Source organism: Silene latifolia, chromosome 8 (assembly GCF_048544455.1).
Source record: "Silene latifolia isolate original U9 population chromosome 8, ASM4854445v1, whole genome shotgun sequence".
NCBI classification, from domain to species: domain Eukaryota; kingdom Viridiplantae; phylum Streptophyta; class Magnoliopsida; order Caryophyllales; family Caryophyllaceae; genus Silene; species Silene latifolia.
The window spans coordinates 107693781-107713467 of NC_133533.1; the positions used below are offsets into that span (position 1 = coordinate 107693781).

The 19687-nt window shown below is 40.1% G+C and overlaps 1 protein-coding gene across 1 annotated transcript; it reads right to left on the bottom strand.

Annotated features, from left to right (window-relative positions):
* Positions 1 to 15075: 15075 nt before the first annotated feature.
* Positions 15076 to 17327, bottom strand: LOC141595689 (protein FAR1-RELATED SEQUENCE 5-like). The gene is made up of 3 exons (XM_074415655.1): positions 17321 to 17327; positions 16650 to 16697; positions 15076 to 16073 (listed from the first exon to the last, which is right to left on the bottom strand). The coding sequence occupies exons 1-3, from the start codon at positions 17325 to 17327 to the stop codon at positions 15076 to 15078; spliced, it is 1053 nt and encodes a 350-aa protein (XP_074271756.1).
* Positions 17328 to 19687: the final 2360 nt, after the last annotated feature.

Below are 19687 nucleotides of genomic sequence, written 5' to 3' on the forward strand. Positions count from 1 at the left end.
CCCGACCATAAGTCATAAATAGACTCGTCAATAATATCAACCGAATAACAAGTATCCTCTATCATTGGCCGAGCCAAAGTACTAGGCAGACTGAAAGTGATCGCGTCATCCCCTACTGCAAGAGTCAAACGCCCTTGTTTGACATCAATAATGGCCCCAGCTGTAAAAAGGAATGGTCTTCCTAAGATAATTGGGGTCCGGGTGTCCTCAGCTATATCTAAAACAATGAAATCCACAGGTATAAAGAGCTTGCCTATTTTCACAGGCACGTCCTCTAAGACACCTAAGGGTCTCCTAATAGATCTATCGGCCATCTGTAGGGTAATGTTAGTCACTTTAAGATGACTCATATTCAATTTCTTGTAGACAGATAGGGGCATGACACTGACGCTGGCTCCTAAATCACAAAGAGCCTTATCAATAACCACATTGCCTATAACACAGGTAATAGAGAAGCTACCCGGGTCTTTTATTTTAGGTGGAGCCTTATTTAAAAGTAAATTAATAGACTCTTCCATAAATGAAACCGTCTCAAATTAACTTAGCTCTCTCTTACGCGTCATAATATCTTTCATAAATTTAGCGTAAGTAGGTACCTGGGTAACAAGTTCGGTAAAAGGGACAGTTACCTGGAGGTTCTTCACAACGTCCACAAACTTACCGTAATGTCGCTCGACCTTCGCGTCCTTCAGATGACCTGGGAAGGGTACTCTGGTAGCAATGAGTGGAACCGCGACTTTCTCTTTACCTTTATCAGTGCGTGACGTCTCCACAGCAGGGGAAGATGACACGGTAGCGGAATTAGATAGTAAAATGGGGTCTCCGCTGCTTCTGGTACTCGATCGAGCACTTTCACCACTCGATCGAGTGGTTTCATATTGGCTTTTACTCGATCGACCATTTTTATCACTCGATCGAGTGATCTCTTTTTCAGGCTTACTCGATCGATCATTTTTATCACTCGATCGAGTGATTTCTTCAGCTATTTTACTCGATCGAGTAAGAATATTACTCGATCGACCATCTGTGATTTGGGCACTACTCGATCGACCAAAATTATCAGAGTGATGGGATGAATTAATTCACTCGATCGAGTAGATTTTTCACTCGATCGAGTATCTGAAGAACACGCAGCAAGGAATTCGTCTAGAAATTCATCCAAATCATCATCCGGGGTATTATCAACTGTCACAACCCCGTCCTCTGGTACTTTTAGCCCCTCATGAACAAGGCCACTCTGGAGATTCGTTGCATTAACCGGATCGTATGTCGGTAGAAGGTTGGCTTGGTCTTTTGCGAGTGTTAACTGCGCGACTTGTTCTCTCAACTCCACTATGACGGCTTCATTCCTATTGCATTTCTCTCCAAACTGTTGTGTTAAGTTCAACATCAAAGATTTCAGTTTGGCAATTTCCACGTTTGCAGAAGGAGATACCGGTTGCGGCGCTGGCGTAGAAAGAGTAGAAACATTCTTCATTTTTTCATACAATTGAGAAAAAGGAACTCCTTGCTTGTATTTCTGATAAGCAAGGACGCGCTATATACTTGCCAGACACTCAATAGGGTCATTGTAACACCCCCATACTCCAAGTGCCTTACCAGGACCACTCAGGTATAAGGATGCCACCATCTCGTTTACCCGAGGCATGATAATCATAGGACAATAACGAAACAACATTTAAATGATATAACTTTAGTGAAAAGTACAGACCAAGGCCAAATCCCAAAATACGGGTACAAGTTCTCAAACCAACTGTCTAATCAACTAAAAGCAAAGTTTATAAAACTACTAAGTTACAGCGGAAGACTTCTATCATCAGACAGTGGCACATCCCAGCAATCCCATGTGACTCAACTCAAACCTGCTCAATTCCTGCTCACCATCCCCGAATGGATCACCGCAGGTTTTACAAAACAACAACCGGGGTCAGTACTAATCACATAACTTATATATATCAACAATACGATAAACAGACAACTTAACCCTCACACACACACACAATCACACCAGTCCCATCCATCTCAATCACCGACTGTCTACTGGACCAGCCCTGCCAGTGGGGGACCGCAGCCCTACCCACCAAATCCCCGCTCCTCATATTGAGCGAATTCCCTGTTCATTAATGTGGACATCCCCTTCTGTGGCGGGTTCCACGAAGGGCGAAACTAGGGCGTGAAGCCACTCCCGCAAGTGACTCCACTCAGCCGAGAACACATCTCGAGAACCAGAGACAAACAATCACAATCACAATCACAACCGTCACAATACAATTACGATATTAATCAAACAATCAATCTCAACACATCAACAATCACTATGGGACTAATACTGAGTAGGGAAACCCTACCTGGAAAGCACAACAGTCAGACGGTATCAACAGCTGTATCAAAAAGCCTCTTCTACAAAACCTCCTCCTATCATACAAACACATAAACACTACCAAATCATAATCTACACAAAACCCCCAAATCCCCATATTAGGGTTTAACCAACTTAAAGGAAATACTGTAAAAACGGTACATAGATCTTACCCTCGACGCAAGGATCTCAACGGTATAGCGAAAGGTGAAATCCGACCTTCCAAACTCCGGGATTTGCTAACAATGCGATTAAAGCGAAGAACGTACTTTGTTTTCTCTCTTGACAGTAATTAGGGTTTTGAAAAGTGTTTAAGAACAATGACGGAAAAGATTATATACCTAATCGCATTATTAACAAAACCCGAGAAATAACACCCCGTAAACCGGCTACTCGATCGAGTAGCTAAGGTACTCGATCGAGTGCCCCCTTACTCGATCGAGTATCTTAGTTACTCGATCGAGTACCCAACAGGTCAGAAACTATTTTAAAACGCAACTCACCCTTACTCGACAGAGTAAGGCCTACTCGATAGAGTACCCAGAGACTCATAAATACGGAGTATTACAGTCTTCCCTCCTTAAAAAGAACTTCGTCCCCGAAGTTCAAACCACCACAAAACAAAGACACACTCGCAACACTTCCGACTCAACAACCAACATAAAACTCAACATAGAACATGTTACTAACCCAACTCAACCCGACAAACATACCGACACAACATACAAAAGGGTACAAAAACTCTTAAAAACTCTTCGCGATCATCTCCTACCCCCCTAAAAGAAACAAGGTTAAGTCCCCGTAACCATACATACCTATTCAAAAAGGAAAGGGTAACGCTCTTTCATGGCCTCCTTTGGCTCCCATGTAGCTTCCTCGGTCTCGTGGTTAGACCAAAGGATCTTAAGCAAAACTGTCTCACCACTCCTAGTCTTCCTAACCTTTTGGTCAAGTATCTGCTTAGGAACCTCAAGATATGATAAGGACTCATCTAGCTCTAAGCTCTCTGCCTCTAACACATGTGACGGGTCACTCACATACTTCCGCAGCTGCGATACATGAAACACATTATGCACTCTCTCTAACGCAGCTGGTAAAGCCAGACGATATGCAACTTCCCCAACTCGCTCTAAGATCTCATAAGGCCCGATAAACTTCTGACTCAGCTTGCCTTTCTTCTCAAATCTCATAACCCCGCGCATAGGAGACACTTTCAGAAGAACCTTGTCCCCAACCTGAAACTCTATATCTCGGCGATGTAGATCTGCATAACTCTTTTGCCTATCCTGAGCCGCTCTCATCCGTTCCCTGATCATCTTAATCTGTTCAACCATCTCATGCACCATCTCTGGTCCTAAAACCACAGCCTCAGCACTGTCGTCCCAACAAATCGGATTCCTACATCTCCTATACAAATCCTCAAACGGTGCCATACCAATACTAGTGTGATAGCTGTTGTTGTAAGAAAACTCTATCAAGTCAAACCTCTGTTCCCAGCTACCACCAAATTCCATTACACAAGCTCGTAACATATCCTCAAGAGTTTTGATCGTTCTCTCAGTCTGTTCGTCTGTCGCAGGATGAAATGCTGTACTCATCTTCAGAGTTGTTCCCAACGATTCCTGCAACTCTTTCCAAAACCTTGATATAAATCTCGCATCTCTGTCAGACACTATGTCCTTAGGGACTCCATGTAACTTAAGCACGTTCTTTCGATAAGCCATAGCCAGTTGTGCTTTAGTCCATATATCCTTCATTGGCACAAAGTGAGCTGACTTGGTCAGTCGATCCACTATCACCCATATCATGTTGTTACCCTGTTGACTCTTTGGCAAACCCACGATAAAATCCATAGAAATGGATTCCCACTTCCACTCAGGCACCACTAAAGACTGAGTCTTACCTTGTGGTCGTCGCTGTTCTCCTTTAACTCTCTGGCATGTCAAACAATGGGCCACAAACTCAGCTGTCTCTTTCTTCATCCCAGGCCACCAAAACGTGTTCTTTAAATCCTTGTACAACTTGTCTCCACCTGGATGAACTGAATATGGTGTACAATGTGCCTCTGTCATGATAGTCTTTTTCAACACCTCATCATTAGGGACACACCACATACCGTCAAACCTCAAACTACCATCTGTATGAATAGAGAATCGAGACACTGTCCCTTTCTCTACTCCAGCTCTCCACTCAACCATCTTAGGATCCAACGCCTGCTTACCTCGAATATCATCATAAAAATCGAGCTGCACTGTCAAATCTCCCATGGCATCTCCTTTCTGCATCATATGTATCCCAAACTTTGCTACCTCATCTCTCAACCTCATCAAAGATAGAGCTGTACACAAAGAATGTACACTCTTCCTACTCAAAGCATCTGCAACAACATTGGCCTTCCCTTCATGGTAGATAATTTCCATGTCATAATCGCCAATCAGCTCCATCCACCTCCTCTGTCTCATGTTCAACTCCTTTTGAGTGAAGATGTACTTGAGACTCTTGTGATCCGAAAATACCTTAAAGATTGCTCCATAAAGGTAATGTCTCCATATCTTGAGAGCAAACACCACTGCACCCAACTCTAGATCATGTGTAGGGTAGTTCTCCTCATAAGGCTTCAATTGCCTATAAGCATAGGCAATTACCTTACCGTTCTGCATCAACACACATCCCAACCCATTCTTTGAGGCATCTATATAAACCTCAAAGTTCTCAATCCCCTCAGGCAATGCTAAGATAGGAGATGTGGTCAAACGCTCCTTTAATGTTTGGAACGCCGTCTCACAACTCTCATCCCAACGAAACATGTTCTCTTTTCTCATCAACGCTGTCATAGGTCTAGCTATCTTGCTGAAATCTTTCACGAACCGTCTGTAGTATCCAGCTAGACCCAAGAAACTCCTAATCTCAGCTACATTCTTTGGTGCTTCCCACTTTGTCACTGCTTCAATCTTTGCCGGATCCACAGCTACTCCATCCTTAGAGATCACATGCCCCAGAAAAGCAACTTTCGCTAACCAGAACTCACATTTGGATAGCTTAGCATACAACTCATGCTCCCTCAAAGTCTGCAACACAATCCTCAGATGCTCCTCATGTTCCTCCTTAGTCTTGGAGTAGACTAAGATGTCATCGATAAACACCACTACAAACTTATCCAAAAACTGTCTGAAGATCCTATTCATCAAATCCATAAACACTGCCGGTGCATTAGATAACCCAAACGGCATCACCACATACTCATAATGGCCATACCTCGACGTGAAAGCTGTCTTTGGTATGTTCATCTCTCTAATCTTCACTTGATAGTACCCCGACCTCAAATCAATCTTAGAAAAGACTGATGCACCACTCAACTGATCAAACAAGTCATCTATCCTTGGCAAAAGATACTTGTTCTTCACCGTCACTCGGTTCAGCTCCCTATAGTCTATGCACAACCTCAAACTCCCATCTTTCTTCTTCACAAAAAGAACTGGTGCTCCCTACGGTGATACACTAGGTCTAATGTATCCCCTCTCTATCAAATCATCTAACTGCTTCCTGAGTTCCTCCATCTCCTTAGGACCCATCCGGTACGGTGCCTTAGAGATTGGCCCCGTCCCCGGTTTCAACTCTACTGTGAAATCTATCTCCCTCTTCGGTGGCAACCCCGGAATCTCCTCCGGAAAAACATCCTCAAACTCTCCCACCACTGGTATCTGATCAACTGTCGGGCTCTTTATCCGGTCATCTCTCACATGGCACAATATCAAAGGACATCCCTTCCTCAGATATGACTTCAAAGTAACAGCTGCAATCAACTTAACTTTGGGTTTGACCAGAAACCCACGATAAGACACACTAACGCCCTTAGGACCTCTTAAAGACGCTTTCTTTTGATGACAGTCTATCTTAGCTTTATACTTTCCCAACCAATCCATCCCAACTATCATCTCAAAACCGTTAAAAAGAAACTCTAGCAAGTCTACAGATAAATCAACTTGCCCAACTATCATAGGTACATCCCTATATAACCTCCCACATGATACAGACTCACCCGAAGGTATAAAAACTTGCTCACTAACAGACTCATATACCCTCAAACCTAACCGTTTAACATGACTCGAAGATACATACGACTGAGAAGCCCCCGAATCAAACAAAAAAAAGGTATGAATACCGTTAACAAGAAAAGTACCAGTGATAACGTGTGCATCATCTTCAGCTGCTTTCTTCTCCATCATGAACAGCTTTCCACTGGTCTTCTGTCCACCTCCCGGACAAGATCTTGATCGATGTGGTCGGCTTAGCTCCCGACCCTTGATTGTTGTTGTTGTTCGTCGGTGGTTTCTGATAAGAATTACCGCCGTTGCGGTTACCTCCACTCTGATAGCTCTGACTTCCCCGGTTTGACCATGATCCAGTTGGTCTATTGCTCGCATAGCTCTGCGCAGGTCTCTGGAAAGTTCCAGGTGCACTTGTGCACTCATGTCTCTTGTGGCCTACACCACCACAACCATAGCAGGTCGTTCCCCAACTACCACTAACACTTTCACGGCCACGCCCAAAGGAAGCCCCAGCACTGAACCCTGACCCAGAAGAAAACCCTCTAGATTGATTGTGGTTGCCTTTCTTGTGATTAGATTGGCCACCACTCTCGCTCTCAGCCTTTCTTTTCTCAACACCCACTCTCTCCTGAGCCATCTCTACTAATCTCTCAGCTCTTCCAGCCCTCTCATAAGCTTCCTTAACGTCAGTAAGGACTCCCACAGGTAGCTTATCCATGACCTTAGGGGTCAATCCCCTTTCAAACCTCAACGCCAGATTCTCCTCACTCAAACCCATATCCTTAGCATACCTAGACTTCTCTTTGAACTGCCTGTAGTACTCGGCCACAGACATGTCAGATGTCATCTTAAACCCATCAAACTCTTCTCTCAACTTACTCCTCACATGCTCCGGTACAAACTCTTTCCTCATAGCCTTACGAAACTCTTCCCAAGGTATAGCAGGTAAACCTTGGTTCGCATACAACTCCTTAGCACTCACCTTCACCGTATCCCACCACTTGCCAGCTGCTTCCCTCAGATAAAACGCAGCTTGTTCTACTCTCATCTCATCAGGACAGTGAACCAGGTCTAGTATGTTCTCCATCTCTCTATGCCAGTTATCAAGAAGGTTAGGCTCCTCAACCCCCTTGTACTCTTTCGGGTTAAACCTCGCTATATAGAGGCTGATTTTAGAGTGATCAACCTCCTTCTCCTTATCCTTATCCTTATCCTTTCCCACATTCTTTAAAGCCTCTGTAAGAGCATCCTGATGCTCCAACATCTTAACGATATCATCTATGTTCATAAGCTCAGCTCTCGCATAAAAAGCATTCTTCTTGGGCGGCATCTTGAAACTATATCAGAAAAGGGGTGGATATAAACATACGCACCAAAACCTCAAAACACGAAAACAGGTTGCCCAGGACTTACTCGATCGAGTTCCCAAACATACTCGATCGAGTAACAGGCTACTCGATCGAGTGCCCACCATACTCGATCGAGTGCCCCAACATCAGACCCCAAACAGACCTTCTGATCTCTAACATACTCGACCGAGTAGCCCAGCTACTCGATCGAGTGACCCCCTACTCGATCGAGTGCCCGAGGTACTCGATCGAGTGCCCAAAAACACGATTTTGGATTCAAAATCGTCAAATACCTACCCGATCAAGTCAGTCCCACTCGATCGAGTCATGCTAACTCAAAAACGCTACCCGCATGCTATATCATATCCCAACATTATAAACAACTTTATAAATCCCAACATTATATCATAACTAAGCATATAATGCTACACAACTCTTCATACGATCTACGAAATAACTATATCATGTTATTAAACGCCACATAGTAAACATTCAACATGTTTCTCATTCCAGCAACAGTTCTATATATCTCATCAATCTTTCTTTCACCTTCTCAACCTTCTACTCCAAACATTCAACAGTTACAACATACTTCATCACATCCACACACAAGCTATCAAACAACACATACGACCTTGACATACACCCCCCCCCCATGTGACCGGTTCAAAATTGTAGGGCGAGTTCGCGACTTTAGGACGTCTCCCAAGCCTTTGCATTAGCTCCTACAACCTTTACCCCGGGTTCATTTTAATTGACTCCCTATATTCATTAGATTTATTAGTTACAGGTTTCAGGATCGTCGCTCTGATACCATTTGTAACACCCCGATACTCCAAGTGCCTTACCAGGACCACTCAGGTATAAGGATGCCACCATCTCGGTTACCCGAGGCATGATAATCATAAGACAATAACGAAACAACATTTAAATGATATAACTTTAGTGAACAGTACAGACCAAGGCCAAATCCCAAAATACGGGTACAAGTTCTCAAACCAACTGTCTAATCAACTAAAAGCAAAGTTTATAAAACTACTAAGCTACAGCGGAAGACTTCTATCATCAGACAGTGGCACATCCCAAAGAATCCCATGTGACTCAACTCAAACTCGCTCACCATTCGTTCACCGTCCCCGAATGGATCACCGCAGGTTTTACAAAACAACAACTGTGGTCAGTACTAATCACACAACTTATATATATCAACAATACGATAAACAGACAGCTTAACCGTCACACACACACACACAATCACACCAGTCCCATCCATCTCAATCATCGACTGTCCACTGGACCAGCCCTACCAGTGGGGGACCGCAGCCGTACCCACCAAATCCCCGCCCCTCATATTGAGCGAATTCCCTGTTCATTAATGTACACATCCCCTTCCGTGGCGGGTTCCACGAAGGGCGAAACTAGGGCGTGAAGCCACTCCCGCAAGTGACTCCACTCAGCCGAGAACGCATCTCGAGAACCAGAGACAAACAATCACAATCACAACCGTCACAATACAATTACGATATTAATCAAACAATTAATCTCAACACATCAACAATCACTATGGGACTAATACTGAGTAGGAAACCCTACCGAAAGCACAACAATGATCGAGACGGTATCAACAAATTTGTATCAAAAGCCTCTTCTACAAAACCTCCTCCTATCATACAAACACATAAACACTACCAAACCACAATCTACACAAAACCCCAAAATCCCCATATTAGGGTTTAACCAACTTAAAGGAAATACTGTAAAAACGATACATAGATCTTACCCTCGACGCAAGGATCTCAACGGTATAACGAAAGGTGAAATCCGACCTTCCAAACTCCGGGATTTGCTAACAATGCGATTAAAGCGAAGAACGTACTTTGTTTTCTCTCTTGACAGTAATTTAGGTTTTGAAAAGTGTTTAAGAACAATGACGGAAAAGATTATATATCTAATCGCATTATTAACAAAACCCGAGAAATAACACCCCGTAAACCGGCTACTCGATCGAGTAGCTAAGGTACTCGATCGAGTGCCCCTTTACTCGATCGAGTATCTTAGTTACTCGATCGAGTACCCAACAGGTCAGAAACTATTTTAAAACGTAACTCACCCTTACTCGACAGAGTAAGGCCTACTCGATAGAGTACCCAGAGACTCATAAATACGGAGTATTACAGTCTTCCCTCCTTAAAAAGAACTTCGTCCCCGAAGTTCAAACCACCACAAAACAAAGACACACTCTCAACACTTCCGACTCAACAACCAACATAAAACTCAACATAGAACATGTTACTAACCCAACTCAACCCGACAAACATACCGACACAACATACAAAAGGGTACAAAAACTCTTAAAAACTCTTCGCGATCATCTCCTACCCCCCTAAAAGAAACAAGGTTAAGTCCCCGTAACCATACATACCTATTCAAAAAGGAAAGGGTAACGCTCTTTCATGGCCTCCTCTGGCTCCCATGTAGCTTCCTCGCTCTCGTGGTTAGACTAAAGGATCTTAAGCAAAACTGTCTCACCACTCCTAGTCTTCCTAACCTTTTGGTCAAGAATCTGCTTAGGAACCTCAAGATATGATAAGGACTCATCAAGCTCTAAGCTCTCTGCCTCTAACACATGTGACGGGTCACTCACATACTTCCGTAGCTGGGATACATGAAACATATTATGCACTCTCTCTAACGCAGCTGGTAAAGCCAGACGATATGCAACTTCCCCAACTCGCTCTAAGATCTCATAAGGCCCGATAAACTTCTGACTCAGCTTGACTTTCTTCCTAAATCTCATAACCCCGCGCATAGGAGACACTTTCAGAAGAACCTTGTCCCCAACCTGAAACTCTATATCTCGGCGATGTAGATCTGCATAACACTTTTGCCTATCCTGAGCCGCTCTCATCCGTTCCCTGATCATCTTAATCTGTTCAACCATCTCATGCACCATCTCTGGTCCTAAAACCACAGCCTCAGCACTGCCGTCCCAACAAATCGGACTCCTACATCTCCTTCTATACAAATCCTCAAACGGTGCCATACCAATACTAGTGTGATAGCTGTTGTTGTAAGAAAATACTATCAAGTCCAACCTCTGTTCCCAGCTACCACCAAAGTCCATTACACAAGCTCGTAACATATCCTCAAGAGTTTTGATCGTTCTCTCAGTCTGTCCGTCTGTCGCAGGATGAAATGATGTACTCATCTTCAGAGTTGTTCCCAACGATTCCTGCAACTCTTTCCAAAACCTTGATATAAATCTCGCATCTCTGTCAGACACTATGTCCTTCGGGACTCCATGTAACTTAAGCACGATCTTTCGATAAGCCATAGCCAGTTGTGCTTTAGTCCATGTGTCCTTCATTGGTACAAAGTGAGCTGACTTGGTCAGTCGATCCACTATCACCCATATCATGTTGTTACCCTGTTGACTCTTTGGAAAACCCACGATAAAATCCATAGAAATGGATTCCCACTTCCACTCAGGCACCACTAAAGACTGAATCTTACCTTGTGGTCGTCGATGTTCTCCTTTAACTCTCTGGCATGTCAAACAACGGGCCACAAACTCAGCTGTCTCTTTCTTCATCCCAGGCCACCAAAACGTGTTCTTTAAATCCTTGTACAACTTGTCTCCACCTGGATGAACTGAATATGGTGTACAATGTGCCTCTGTCATGATAGTCTTTTTCAACACCTCATCATTAGGGACACACCACCTACCGTCAAACCTCAAACTACCATCTGTATGAATAGAGAATCGAGACACTGTCCCTTTCTCTACTCCAGCTCTCCATTCAACCATCTTAGGATCCAACGCCTGCTTACCTCGAATATCATCATAAAAATCGAGCTGCGCTGTCAAATCTCCCATGGCATCTCCTTTCTGCATCATATGTATCCCAAACTTTGCTACCTCATCTCTCAACCTCATCAAAGATAGAGCTGTACACAAAGAATGTACACTCTTCCTACTCAAAGCATCTGCAACAACATTGGCCTTCCCTTCATGGTATATAATTTCCATGTCATAATCGCCAATCAGCTCCATCCACCTCCTCTGTCTCATGTTCAACTCCTTTTGAGTGAAGATGTACTTGAGACTCTTGTGATCCAAAAATACCTTAAAGATTGCTCCATAAAGGTAATGTCTCCATATCTTGAGAGCAAACACCACTTCACCCAACTCTAGATCATGTGTAGGGTAGTTCTCCTCATAAGGCTTCAATTGCCTATAAGCATAGGCAATCACCTTACCGTTCTGCATCAACACACATCCCAACCCATTCTTTGAGGCATATGTATAAACCTCAAAGTTCTCAATCCCCTCAGGCAATGATAAGATAGGAGCTGTGGTCAAACGCTCCTTTAATGTTTGGAACGCCGTCTCACAACTCTCATCCCAACGAAAATTGTTCTCTTTTCTCATCAACGCTGTCATAGGTCTAGCTATCTACACAAAACCCTCAAATCCCCATATTAGGGTTTAACCAACTTAAAGGAAATACTGTAAAAACGGTACATAGATCTTACCCTCGACGCAAGGATCTCAACGGTATAACGAAAGGTGAAATCCGACCTTCCAAACTCCGGGATTTGCTAACAATGCGATTAAAGCGAAGAACGTACTTTGTTTTCTCTCTTAACAGTAATTTAGGTTTTGAAAAGTGTTTAAGAACAATGACGGAAAAGATTATATACCTAATCGCATTATTAAAAAACCCGAGAAATAACACCCCGTAAACCGGCTACTCGATCGAGTAGCTAAGGTACTCGATCGAGTGCCCCCTTACTCGATCAAGTATCTTAGTTACTCGATCGAGTACCCAACAGGTCAGAAACTATTTTAAAACGCAACTCACCCTTACTCGACAGAGTAAGGCCTACTCGATAGAGTACCCAGAGACTCATAAATACGGAGTATTACAGTCATGCCCTTCCATGCCACATCTACCACATATCTCCACATGCTCAGTAATTGAACAAACCTTTGCACTCTCACCTGTAGCTTCCGTAATCTCCACATTACCTAGACTTTTGCTAGGACTTTCCACTGCAGCTGCTACCAACTCATTAACTTACTCACTACCTCGGGGATTTCCATATTCGGAGACATGAATAGCCATCTCCTCAATGAGACGCCACCCTTGATCATCTTCCACGTTTTTAGTGAATCTCCCCTTAGCTACACTATCAAGAATAGCTCTCTGGCTCCGATATAACCCGTTGTAGAATTGGGTGCAAAGGAACCAACGTTTGAACCCGTGATGAGGCACAGAGCGGACAAGCTTCTTGAACCTAGTTCAAGCCCCATCCAAGTCTTCAGTAGACAATTGCTCAAAAGAAGTAATCTGAGCTCTCAAGGCATTGGTGCGCTGCGGTGGGAAATATCGCCTGTAAAAGGCCAGAGCAAGGGAACTCCAGTCGGTTACACCGGCTACCTCCTTATCTAGATCTCTCAACCATTCCCTGGCGTCATCAGTTAAAGAAAAGGGAAAAAGAGCTCCCTTTACTTTGTCCTGTGTCACCTCAGCAGCAAGAGGAATGGTAGAGCAATACTCCGTAAACAGCTCTATATGCCTGCCTGGATCTTCTTCAGGTACCCCCCTAAAGAGATTTCTCTCGACCAGCTATATGTAAGATGGGTGGATTCCAAAGGTTCCCGAATCAGTAATGGGTAGTAAGAAACCTTTTGGAAGGGAATCCACATTCGGCTACGAATGGTCAAGCTATATTCGGCATTCGGCAAATAGAATTTACAAAGCAAAACAGATAACCCGCAAAACTAATCAAAAACTTTGCGAAATGAGATCGATCTTAAGGAATAAATTCCTTGAGACGAGAAACAAACTTAAATAAAGCAACAAAATTGCGCCACCTCCCGGCAACGGCGCCAAAATTTGACAGTGAGCGATCGTATACCTATCAAAAATAACCAACTGGCTCTAACTAATATAGCTAGGGAAGTCGGGTCGATCTCCACAGGGAGATGGGAAAATGTCAGCTTTGTCTAAGTTCGTCACGGTAACCAAATTGGGGGGTTTTTAATTGTATTGTTCTAAACTAATGAGAGTAAGAAAGAGAATAAGGCAGAGAAAAAGAATTAAGCAGATAAGGAAGTAGCTAAGACAGACGGTTCACCATGATCATTCAGTCAAGTAATCTAGGTTTCAGCAGGTTAGTGCAAGTATAGTCTAAGGAGCAGTGAATATCTCCTTTCGGTCTCAATTCGCCCTAAAGCGCAAATAGCTTAGCTTTCGCCCCCACTATAGTGTCCTATTGTTCGCTACGAGTCTCACCCTTTCCAACCATTCGGTCCAGGTCAAGGTTTACTATGATTTAAATGCCTAATTGCGTCGACTCAATTAGACAGATACAGATAAATGCAGCAATTAACAACAACGATTGCATTAGCATTAACCTAATATGGCAACTACTATCCCCTCATAATCATGGATCCCCTAGTCTTAGCAAGGGAAATTAGCTATGCATCACTATTGAATCAACAACAATAACACAAAGATAATTGAAATTAAACATACTAACAAAGCTAATAGAGATTGAATAGGGTAAAGATGATAGCAATAAAGGAAAGAAAGAAATAAAGCAACAATTAAGATTAAGGAGTTAAGAAGGAATAATAATACCGATCACAAATCCGAATTCGAGTAGCAAAAGGGTAGAAATAGAGCAAATCCCAGAAACAGTAAGGAAATGATAGAGTAAAAGTCAATGAGGATAGTTACGCAGTCTACTGTATTTAGTAGTATACGAAAATCCTCCTCAAAACCTAATCCATAACTAAATTACAAAAGCCCATACGAAAATAGGCGGAAAAATTCTAATTCAGGCCAAACTACTCGATCGAGTGGAAATAAACCACTCGATCGAGCAACTAAGCGTCAAACCCCTCGATCGAGTGGAAATAAACCACTCGATCGAGTAACTCCTTGTAATGTCTTCTCGATTGAATACTCGAACTGCTCGATCGAGTAACCTTCAGTATATAAAGCATTCGATAGACTAGAAAAGTAGTCGATCGAGCTATTTTGGCACGTTAGACATTATAACACCTACCGAAACCAGCTCACGTGTCTTCAAAGTGTTAGATTCCAAGCTCCGGCTCCTTGTTCTCCATAAATGCATGCAAATGGGACGAATTGAGGCTCGATTTAGCTCCTCTTTGGTTTATTCCTGCAATTTACATAAAACGAACCAAAGTAGAATATTCGGGGGTATTTGTTGCCAGATGCTACATAAATAGTACAGAAATGCGTGTAAAAATGAGGTAAAAACCTTATATAAAATACACGCATCACATACAATACTTATTCGTACTGTAAGTTTGATCGTAAGTGATGTAATCACCAAACAAAGCATAGTTTCTACGAGACTCTGCATCACACCAAAACGCACGAACCAAACATTTCCCAGAATCCACCTCATAAGCAAAGTAAAAACCTTCAGTGGTATCACGTTTATCCTCAAAATAGTTAACAAACAGTTGAGCATCCCGGTCTCCTATGAAACATTTGATATCCCTTCCAAAATTCTTAAAATCAACCAGTTGAGCTCCAACATTCTCATAGCCATCTACATATTCCTTGACATTTCTAAATGCCCTTGTTGGGCCTTGATTAACCCTTGAATGATCAGTAATTGTCTTTTTATGGTAAAGATGGAGGTGCTTGTGTTTTTTTTGAAACTGTTGATTTTTAAGTGAACAAAGACGGTGATTATGCCACTCACGAAACTGAAAAACAACATAACCATCCCCATTATAGCGAAACTCAATCATAGCAGTACAACCAATCCTAGTTAATTTAGTGTTCCTAATATCAAAAGGCCTGGGAGTTGCCTGCTCCTTTCCACTATCTAAAACAGTAGCCTTCCTCTTACGATCTCTAAAACCTTCACGGTTGCAAACAACAAATTTATACTTCACATCACCAGAAACAGACCTTTTTTTGGAAGACTTCCTAGGCTCAAAACCACATGCTTCTGCATACACATCATAAAAACTAATAGCTTCTTTCAACGTCCCAAACAACTGGCCAATATGAGGTTTAAACTCAGCTGCAACATTCCTTGTCCACAATTCACTACCACCAGGTGTGGAGTCCAAAAGTAGTTGATGCACACGACAAGGAACAGAATGTTGTTCAACATGTAGGGTCGAGCTAGATGCATCAGGTGGTTTAATGAGAACAGTAGAAGTAATTGAAGACTCAACAATATCATTACTATCTTTAGAGGTAATGGCAGAGACATGAATATCATTACAGGAAGAAGAAGTTACATTACTTGTACGATCTGGCAAGAAAAGTAAAATGTAAAATAACAAGAAAAAGTCTTAAAGATATGGACGAAATCAATATCATACAAGTGGCTGAACAATATCACATATCCAGGAAAACAATATCACGTTATCTGGGAAAAATATCACACATGAAGATGGAAGACAATATTACAAAGGAATTTTGCAGGAACAATATCACACAAGAGGCTGAACAATATCACATATCCAGGAAAACAATATCACGTATTCTGGAACAATATCACACATGAAGTTGAAAAACAATATCACAAAGGTGAATATACAATGGTACATATCAACATAAACAATATCACCAGTTGTCGAAAACAATATCACATATTGAGCAAAACAAAAACACACTTGCTGTAAGATACAAAAGAAGAACGTAAATGAACAGAAAATATTTATAGGTACAAAAATTATACGAACAGAAATAAAGACGACTAGTAATAGAGAATATTTACAAAAAGTATAAAGAACATGTGATTCAAAGCTGAAAGTACAAAATAAAGAGAGAATACGCAGAGATTTGAGAATACGCTGAAAGTACAAAATTAAGAAGAATAACATACCAGACATCGCAATGACGATTGAATACGCAGAGATTTGAGCAGGAAAACCTGGAAAACAAACAAAAACGTACCGAATTTTAGGAAACGCAAAAGTAAATTGAAAATAACAAATAAAGCAAGATGAAATTCAAAACATAGAAACGAAAGAAGAACAAGCAGAGTAAGATGACAACGAATTCGAAACATAGGGATTTAAAAACGCCAATTACGTGCACAACAAACGAACTAATTGGAATAATATGATAATTGTGAAGAATGAGCAACAAAACTGAAATAAAACAAAAACGTACCGAATTTTAGGAAACACAAAATTAAATTGAAAACAACAACTAAAGCAAGATGAAATTCAAATTATAGAAACGAAATAAAAACAAACAGAGTAAGATGACAACGAATTCGAAACTTAGGGACGAAAAACGCCAATTACGTACCTGAGCAAACGAAATAATTGGAATAATACGATAATTGTGAAGAATGAGGAGGAAAAACCGAGATCACGCCTTAATTCTAGGGTTTTCCAGCTCAACAATGGAAGAAGAAGCTACAGTAGAGAGAGAAGTTGAAGGGAGAAGAAGAAAAAGGAGGAAATAAAGACTTTGGCTGGGAAAAGCAGTTTATATAGGCACGCGTTAAATTACAAATTTGCCCTTGCTTGTTTCCACCCAAAATACCTATCATAGTATTAATCCTCAATCCTCAAATATATAAGTAATACTCACATGATCCCATTCATATATATATATATATATATATATATATATATATATATATATATATATATATATATATATATATACCCAAGCCTTCAGATTTTGTCTGTTTCTTCAATCAAATACTCTCGACACTTAAACTTTCTTCTTCCTTTTAAACTTTCTCTCAACAATTTTTTTCTCCCGATGAATAACTCTCCTCTAGCCATCATGGACGATTCATCATCGGCTACGCTTTTCGTACTGACAGATGCAGAGATTAATCCGTCGGAGTTGGTACAACTTTCTTGTGACAAGGAATCTTTTCAATTGACGATCAACGGTGATAACATTAGGGCCATCTTGCAGTTGAAGATGGATAACTTGCAGAGCTATGAGTGTACGGAGCCACTTCGTAAGACTGTTTTGAGGGTTGACATCTTACGTGATTTTTTGGGTTGTAATAATGAGGGCTTCTTATCCATATGTTACCGTAATGCCATCTCAAATATTATGATTTGCTATGAAGGTAAAATTGTTATCTCCGTATTTTTTCGTTTTTTCAGTTTTTGTTGAGTTTTGTTATCAAGAAATTGGAACTTAAAATCTCGTTCTTGGATGTTTTTTGTTAAATTTTCCGGCTGGTGATGGGCGAAAGGCGAAAGGAAGACAGTGGCGATTTTTACGTTTACATTTATTTGTTACCCCATGTATTTGTTTTTCTCTGTTTTTCAGTTCTGGTTGAGTTTTGTTAACAAGAAAGAGGACCTAAAAACTCAAATCTTGGACTTTGATGGTTTTTAACTTTTTGTTAAATTGGTATCTATAAAATATTATTAAAAGGCTAGCCTAAAAATGTCACGTAAACAATGCCACATGGGATGAAAAAAAGCCACGTACGCAATAACAACGTGACTTGGCAAACTAATATGACATGGATTATCAATTTATTATTATATTGCATTAATTTAATTCACTTATTTCCTTTAAAAATCTACCATATTCCATTAGCTTTAAACTTAATTAATTAACTAAAAAAAATATAATAAAAAAAATATGCATTAACTATAAATTAATAATTTCAAGATATTTCATACGGAGTAGAGTTATATGTATTCGAAAAAAAAAAACTGAATACATAAGAAATTAAGAACGAAGAAAAATAAATGAAGTTGAAAATAAAAATAAAAATTGTATTGTCACTAATTCACTACTTTTTTTATGAAAGGCACTAATTCACTATTGTTGTTACTATAAATTTGTTGTATATAGAAGATGTTTTACAGAACTAATTAATCATCAAATGAATATTAAAGATCATATAAAATATTTTCTAAGGAAAATATAAAATATATGGAAAATAAAATATCAACAAACGAGTATTAAAGATTATATAAAATATTTTTTTAGGAAAATATAAAATATATGGAAAATAAAATATTTATTTAACTTAAATAATTTACAAACAAATGTTTTAAATACTTAAGTAAAATTAAACACTAATAATAGAATTTTAAAAGGGTAGTAATACAAAGTATTTAGTTCATTAAATTATTTCAGGTAAAGGATAAGATTTTGGAAAAAATAAAATATAAGGAAAAGAAAATATTTATTTAATTTAAATAATTCACAAACAAATTCTGCAAATACTTAAGTAAATTAAGCACTAATAATAGAATTTTAAATGGGTAGTAATACCATGTATTTAGTTCATGAAATTATTTCACGTAAAGGATAAGGTTTTGTAAAAAAAAAAAAAAAAAAAAAAAAAACAAATTGCATTGTTTAGTAATATATTTAGTAAGTAAAACTAAAATAACTATATTTATAATTTTGTGTTCACGGTGAATTTAAATGAGACCTTCTCCATTCCACTTTTATTTTTTAATTATCCTTTAAAATTTATTTCAAATTAATTGTTTTTCGAAATTTAGTATGATAAATGACTTAACTATTAGTATATATACAATATAATAAAAAGACAAGATGAGTAGTTTATTATTTGACGTGTGCCATATTAAGTAATTTTAAGTGTCACATTTTATGTTCTTTTTCTTTGCATTTTATTAGGAATAGTAAGAGATTATGAGTTGGTATGTATAAATTATGACACAATGAATTATCCTAATTAAGTTTATTAGTGAAATTATGATACAATAAGTTTGCATAATTAAGTGTATTAGTGGTGACTTTTCAGTTGCTCAATTGAGTTTGTATAAATACTTCCTAATAGAGAAAAAAGAGAACCAAGCAAATACAAAATCAATATTGTAACTCTCTAAAGTCAAATACATTTTATATCATTCATTCTTAATTTTCCATGGGTCATGTGAAATATACATTGAAGAC

Excerpts from the sequence above, each read along its gene's own strand:
- LOC141595689 (XM_074415655.1), bottom strand. Across the intron at positions 16,074-16,649 it reads AATCGTCATTGCGATGTCTG|ATCGTACAAGTAATGTAACT; the intron begins GTATGTTATTCT and ends TTTTCTTGCCAG.